This window comes from Galeopterus variegatus, unplaced genomic scaffold (genome assembly GCF_000696425.1).
Source record: "Galeopterus variegatus unplaced genomic scaffold, G_variegatus-3.0.2 Scaffold521, whole genome shotgun sequence".
Lineage (NCBI taxonomy): Eukaryota > Metazoa > Chordata > Mammalia > Dermoptera > Cynocephalidae > Galeopterus > Galeopterus variegatus.
In genome coordinates, this window is record NW_007726632.1 from 231319 (window position 1) to 237482 (window position 6164).

The 6164-nt window shown below is 54.4% G+C and overlaps 1 protein-coding gene across 1 annotated transcript in view; it reads right to left on the minus strand.

The window, feature by feature from the left end:
* DSCAML1 (Down syndrome cell adhesion molecule like 1) overlaps nucleotides 1-6164 on the minus strand; it is a 352668-nt gene that overhangs the window by 46988 nt on the left and 299516 nt on the right. The window contains 3 exon segments of the mRNA XM_008569631.1: nucleotides 2989-3117; nucleotides 3644-3740; nucleotides 4362-4561. Coding sequence (XP_008567853.1) covers nucleotides 2989-3117; nucleotides 3644-3740; nucleotides 4362-4561 — 426 coding nt within the window.

Sequence of the window (6164 nt, forward strand, 5' to 3'; positions counted from 1 at the left end):
GTGTGTGTGTGTGTGTGTGTGTGTGTGTGCGTGCGCACAGTGTATCTTCTCACTCCAACTTCACTGTAAGCTCCAAGGACAACATTCTGTCTCCTATTTCTTTTCCTTTCCCTACCACATGGCTGGCGCATGATTCTGCAAAAAATAAAAATTGGCACTCAGTACATGTGACTGACTGACAGACACATATATTTCATCCTGCAAGTCCCACAGGACCATAAATTGCCACATGAGGTATTTGAGTTAGAAAGGGGACAGGAACTTACATTTCTTAAAGGTTTACTCTAACCCCATGCTAGATGTCTTCTGTTCATCACTCCCAACACTCCCGCGAGGTAGGCATTACCGTTCCCACTTTACAGACAAGGAAGAGGTGCTGGGTCCCTGGTCTCTGCCTGTCTCCAATGGTAGTGAACCATGGTTCTCATGGAATTCCTGTTCCTAAATGCCAGGATGTGACAGATGCCCATCTGGGTAGGCTGTTCTGGAGCAGTGCCACCCAGAGGTAGGGCAGAGGACTGTTTGCCTTCTCAGTGCTCTGGATCCTGTGACTCATCCCTTTGAAGGTGTGAGCCCTTGTGGAAGGGATAGTGTGAGGTTGGGCTTTCATCATCCCTCTCTCTACCCTGCCCACCATCCTGGCATTCCCAGCTCAGGGTAGGGGGGCTATGGCGGTTCCCCATCCTGCAGGGGAGCTGCATGGGATCCGGGGAAGATGTGAACATGCTCTGAGAATGGCATTGTCCCTGCCTGTCTCTCCTGCATTGCTCTCCATATGTGTGAGGTTCTCAGTGTCACCCTGCTGAGTGGTGCCCTCACATTAATAATGTGTGGAAAGGTTTCCACACATTAGAGAGTGGTCAGTGGAGGGGAGTGGGCAGCAGGGCGGCGTGAAGGAGGTGGGCAGTTCCAAGGAGCAGAGAGGGAGGGCACAGGTGACGGGCCAGGCCAGCTGGAGATGGAGCATGCACTGCCACATGGAGACATTGGCTCAGGGACCCACCCCTTCCTATTTGCTCCTGGGCAGCTTGTGCTCAGCCTTGCGGAGCCCTGATATGTGAGATGGATCCAGTCAGCCCTCCTGTCCCCTCCGTGTCCTTTGTCTCGGCACCTCTCCCCAGCAACAGGGCTGCAACGGCCTCCTCGCCCATCTCCTGGATACGCATTTCTTCCACTTGCCTCCATCCTTCTTTCTAAGGTGCTCTGTTGCTCAGGCCACTCTCTGGAGCTCAGACATGGTCAGTGGCTCTTAAGGACCTGCCTCAATGATGTAAAAGCTCAGCCCGAAGACCTCCCTCCCAACCTTGCAACAAAGTGCTTTTGCAGCCTCGCTGCCTATGAATGGTGTCTATGAACCATGTACTAGACCACAGGCGCTCCCTGGAGTGTGCTGCGCCCTTGCTCAGGCTCTGCCCTTCCCTTTCCCTGAGATCTCAGCCCGCTGCCTTCCGGTCCTCAAGACCCAGCTCAATGCAGCGTCTACAGTGACCAGAGCGACGCCTGTCCTGATGACCCCTGTGGGCTGTGGCCCCTCCTTTGCTCTGTGGCCTCCTGCACTCAGGCTGGACTCCTGGATGGCGGACTGCTGCAGGACTGTCAGCTTCTGAGGGCAGGCTCCTCTTTGTAGAAAACTATATCAATGATGACTGGCCTGCTGCCCTGCACAGAGCTGCCTCTCAAGGGTGGATGTAACTCAGAGATCTGCTTCACTGTGTCTCACAACAGCTCACTCAGCAACACTTGCTGCTCTGTGGCTGGGCCCCTGTGCCAGGTACTGGGACTATGACAGGGAGTAGAACTCAGTCAGTCAAGAGGAGAGGACAGCCAGCAGGCCGATGGCCACATACCATGCTGGATGTGAGAGGAAGGATCTGGAAGGCTTCAGGAGAAGACACCTTACATCTAGGAGAAGAACCTTACATCTAGGCTAGGACCCAAAAGATGAGTTGGAATTGGCAGTGGAAGGGGGCTGAGGAGGGTGGAGTTCTCTACACTCCTTTTGTTTTTAAATTATCTTGAGAAGCTAATACAGGAGGTTACGTCAAAAAGTTCATAAAAAAATAGAATTAAAAGATAATATGAATCTTTCCACAAGCTTTTTAAAGTACCCTTGTAGGCTTATGGTATTGAATTAAAAAGGTACAAAAGGATACAGAATGAGGTTTTTTCTTCTTACTCCCACCTTGAAGCCATCCAGGTGCCCTCTTGTCCCTTCTGAGGCCCCCACCTTGTCATCTCTGCCAGCTGATGGTGGGAACCACCGTCATTTCCCCGGGCACTGGGTGCCCATTGTTCCCTCTACCCCACAGCACCTCACAGTGGTGGGGAAGCCTCACAGGAGCCAGCTAGGGTCTGCGAGGAAGAATTTGTAAAGTTTTCTAGGAGGGAGAAACTTAGATCCAGGCTTTTCCAGGGACTCCCATCCCCTAGTGACCAGTCTTGGAAAAGACCAGCTCTCTGACCTCTGGTCATCCATCTCATCCCAAACCAGGAGCACCCAGATGACCTGGCCAAACCCATGATGCCCCTGACCCCCTGAGACAGCCCACAGCCCTGGGCTCAGTGCTTCTAAATTGCTGTAAGTCAGACCACCCTGAGGACCTTGGCCTAGGGACAATCCTGGCAAGAAGGGGCTGACACCACTCCCCATCAACCGGGGGTCCCTCAGTGTGCTCCCTGGGTTCCCAGCCTGACCAGCGTCCCTGCCTTTGGAAGCCACAGGGGCTTGTGTACGGGTGGGTGCTGGTGCTTTAGATGGGCAGCCCTAAGGCCCCAAGGGCTGTCCCGCCAAAGAGGCCCAGGAAGGGCACATGGTGCCAGGGGCCACCGTAGGCTGAACCCGCCGCCTCCCACCCAGCACCTACCTGATTTGTTCTTGTATTCAATATCGAAGCCTGTGATGATGCTTCCGCCAAAGAGGCCCAGGAAGGGCACATGGTGCCAGGGGCCACCGTAGGCTGAACCCGCCCCCTCCCACCCAGCACCTACCTGATTTGTTCTTGTATTCAATATCGAAGCCTGTGATGATGCTGTTCCCATCGAATCGCTGGGTCCAGCGCAGGTTCATGCTCCGGGCCTTGACCTCCCGGATCTCTAGCTCTGGGGGGTCAGGGGGCTCTGGGGTGTGTTGGGGGAGGGGGCAGAAGTAAGGATGGCAGCAGGGAGCTTGGCCTCCTACTCACCCTGGGGGATGGTGTCACTTGCATTCTACCCAAGGACCCTGGTGTTCTGGGGCTTGGGCAGGTGGGGGCTGAGGAGGCCAGCAGCAGGGCCCCCGACTTGCTGCCCTCTCTCCTCCAGCCCTTTTGCAGGGATTCCCGCAAGCTGATAGCCTGCTTTCCCCTCACGCAGAGCTCCCAACTTTCCCAGCTCCACTTTCTCTTCCCACACCTCTTCCAATGGTCTGGGCCCAGGACCTTGACTCCCCTCCAACCCCCTGCCTCCTGGATTTGGTGGCGGACACTGTAGGGGCTGGAGCCATTGTCTGAAGTGTGCCTGGAAAGGCCCTATCTCCCCACTCAGGGCAGGAGGGAGAGAGGAGGGAGGCGTTTCCCTAGAAGGCCACTTTCTGTCATCCTCTGCCATGCTGTGGGCCCTGGCCCCTGGGGAAGTGGGCTGGGAATGGTGGGGCAGGTGGAGGTACCTTGCACCGTGAGTTGGATCAAGCCCCGGTCTTCCCCATAGGAGTTGATGGCGTGGCAGCTGAAGAACACAGAGTCCCCACGGTCAGCTGGTTTGAGCTGGGAGAGGCCAGCAGGGGCAGGAAAGGGAGGAAATTGGGAGAGTCTTTTAGAGCTGGTCAGTGGAAGGGAGCACTCCAGGGATATCAGCAAGGCCATTTTGTTCTGGGGGGGACCCACAAGGGGCTTTGTCAAGGGCTTCTCTTCCTAGAGGGCTCCAAGGATGGAAATACGGAAGGGTCCATGCAGGGAGGGGCTGAGGGTCCCTCAGGGGGAGAGAGGAGCTTAAGAGTCCAGGAGGAAGAGAGGCACTGAAGGGTCCCAGGAGGAAGAGAGGGGCTGAGGGGTCCAGGAGGATGGGACAGGGTGAGGGGTCTAGGAGGACGGAAGGGCTAAGGGATCCCAGAAGAAAGAATGGAGCACGGGGGTCCCAGAAAGGAAGGAGAGGCTGAGGAGCCCACATGTGATGGCTGTGGGGTTGTCAGAAAGGAGACATAGTGAGGTTCTGAAGCAGAGGTTCATGGATGGAGAAGGGAGACAGGTAGGAAAGGGGAGGAAATTTCCAGGGTAAGGGAAAGGTCCCCAGACTCCCCATTTACCTCATTTGGATGCAAACATAATAGTTGCAGGTTCTCCACTCTCTGAGACACAGGATCCCCACGACTGGGGGTGGGCGCTCACCTTCAGTGTGGAGACAACTTCATCGCCGTTGTCCTTGGTGGCGATGGTGTACCGCATGACGCGGTCGGGGTCGATGACCGTGTCCCCCTTCTCCCAGCGGATGATGATGGGCCGCTCACCCCGCGCCGTGCAGTTCAGCTCCTTGGCATGGCCCTTGATGGCGATGGTGGTGTTGGGGTGGGAGGTGATCATGGCTGGGACTGGGGAGGGAGGAGGCGAGGTGAGGAGGGTGGGGGTGCCAGCCCGGGGAGTCACACGTGCCAGCGAGCTCCCTTCCCACCTGGCCCTCCCCCAGGGGGCCGTAGCCCCAGGAAAGGGTCTAAAAAGGGTGAGAGCAGAGTGTAGGGCACCCCATTTGCCTGCCCCTGCTCCTCCTCCCCATCTAAGGCTGCAGCAACCTCCCTCTTCAGCATGGTTCTTACATTCCCTGTACCCCTCTGGGGAGGCCAGTGGACCCCGTTTCAGAATTTCTTACATGCATAACATATATAGAATTACAGAGGAAGCCAGTTCTATTGAAATATGGTTATGCAAATATTAACAACATTAAGAAGCAAACTTTTGATATTGTATATTGCATATCAGTATGTGTTCTTTCTTACTCTATGAAATAAGATCTAGTGGTAAGTCTTATAATTATTGTCTCATATTACCATGATTTTGGGGTAGTGATGAGCATAAATCATATTTAGAGATATCTGCAACAACTGATACCATATGAAAATATCAGTGGATTTCTATGGGTGATAGTCACAGAGACAGCTGCTGCTGTGGTTTGTTGTTTGTGCTCAAAATAGAAGGAAATACTAAATTTCAGTTAGAGGTTAGTAAAAGAAAGATGTGATTTTTTCCGCCCACCCAAATTCATGGACCCCCTGAATCAATCTACAGACCTCCTGGCAGGGGTCTCTGGATCCCAGGTTATGAACCCTGCTCTAAAGCATGGTGCCTCGGTGTTGTCTCTTTGGCTAAGGCTTGTGTATCCCTCCTCCTCTTCTTTCACACAAAGTACAACAGAACCCTCTGGATAGTGCCACCAAAATTAAGATCTTCGAACAGTGCTAAGGCATCCCCTACCCCTGCCCCACCCCCTCTGGTGACCTGAGAAAATCACCCTAAAATAACCAAGGCCCCGGCTGGTCATTAGGAGAGCCCACTGCCCTGATGAGAAGCATGTCAATCGCCGGCCCCTCCTTTGGGCCTGAGCACTTGCCATCCTGGGGCAGGAGGCACTGAGCCAGGCTGGGGGTACACACAACAATAGGGCTGGGTCCTTGCCTCCTGGGAGAAGGGGAAGGGAAAGACAGAGCCCTGCATGGACAACATGAACATGGGGAAAATCTGATGTGTGTTTCACAGAGGGATTAGGAGACATTCGCTTTGACTGAGGAATACTTTGGAAGGCACAATCCATCCAATTCAACCAGCATTTCCTGAGACCTACTAAGTGGGGAGAAGAGACAGTACAACTAACAACTCCAGTACGGAATGTAAGTGCTGTGCTAGGAGAAATGCTCAGCACCGCCCTGGCAGGACATAAACGGGGAGACCAGGGGCAAGGGTGCCCCAGGCTGTGGAAACTGCCTGAGAAGAGGCATAGATGCAGCAATACACGTGGCGGCTCCCAGAAAGGTGAGGGGTCTCATGCAAATGGAGGGCCGTCCTTGTCCTGCTCCTTTCTCACCATATTCCTGGGAAAACTTGCCTCTCAGAGTATAGGTCCCAGTGGCTCTTGTCATCCTGGAGTACACAGATGGGGAGGGGCTGTCCTTGGCTGCAAGAATCAGACATTACCGCACCCCC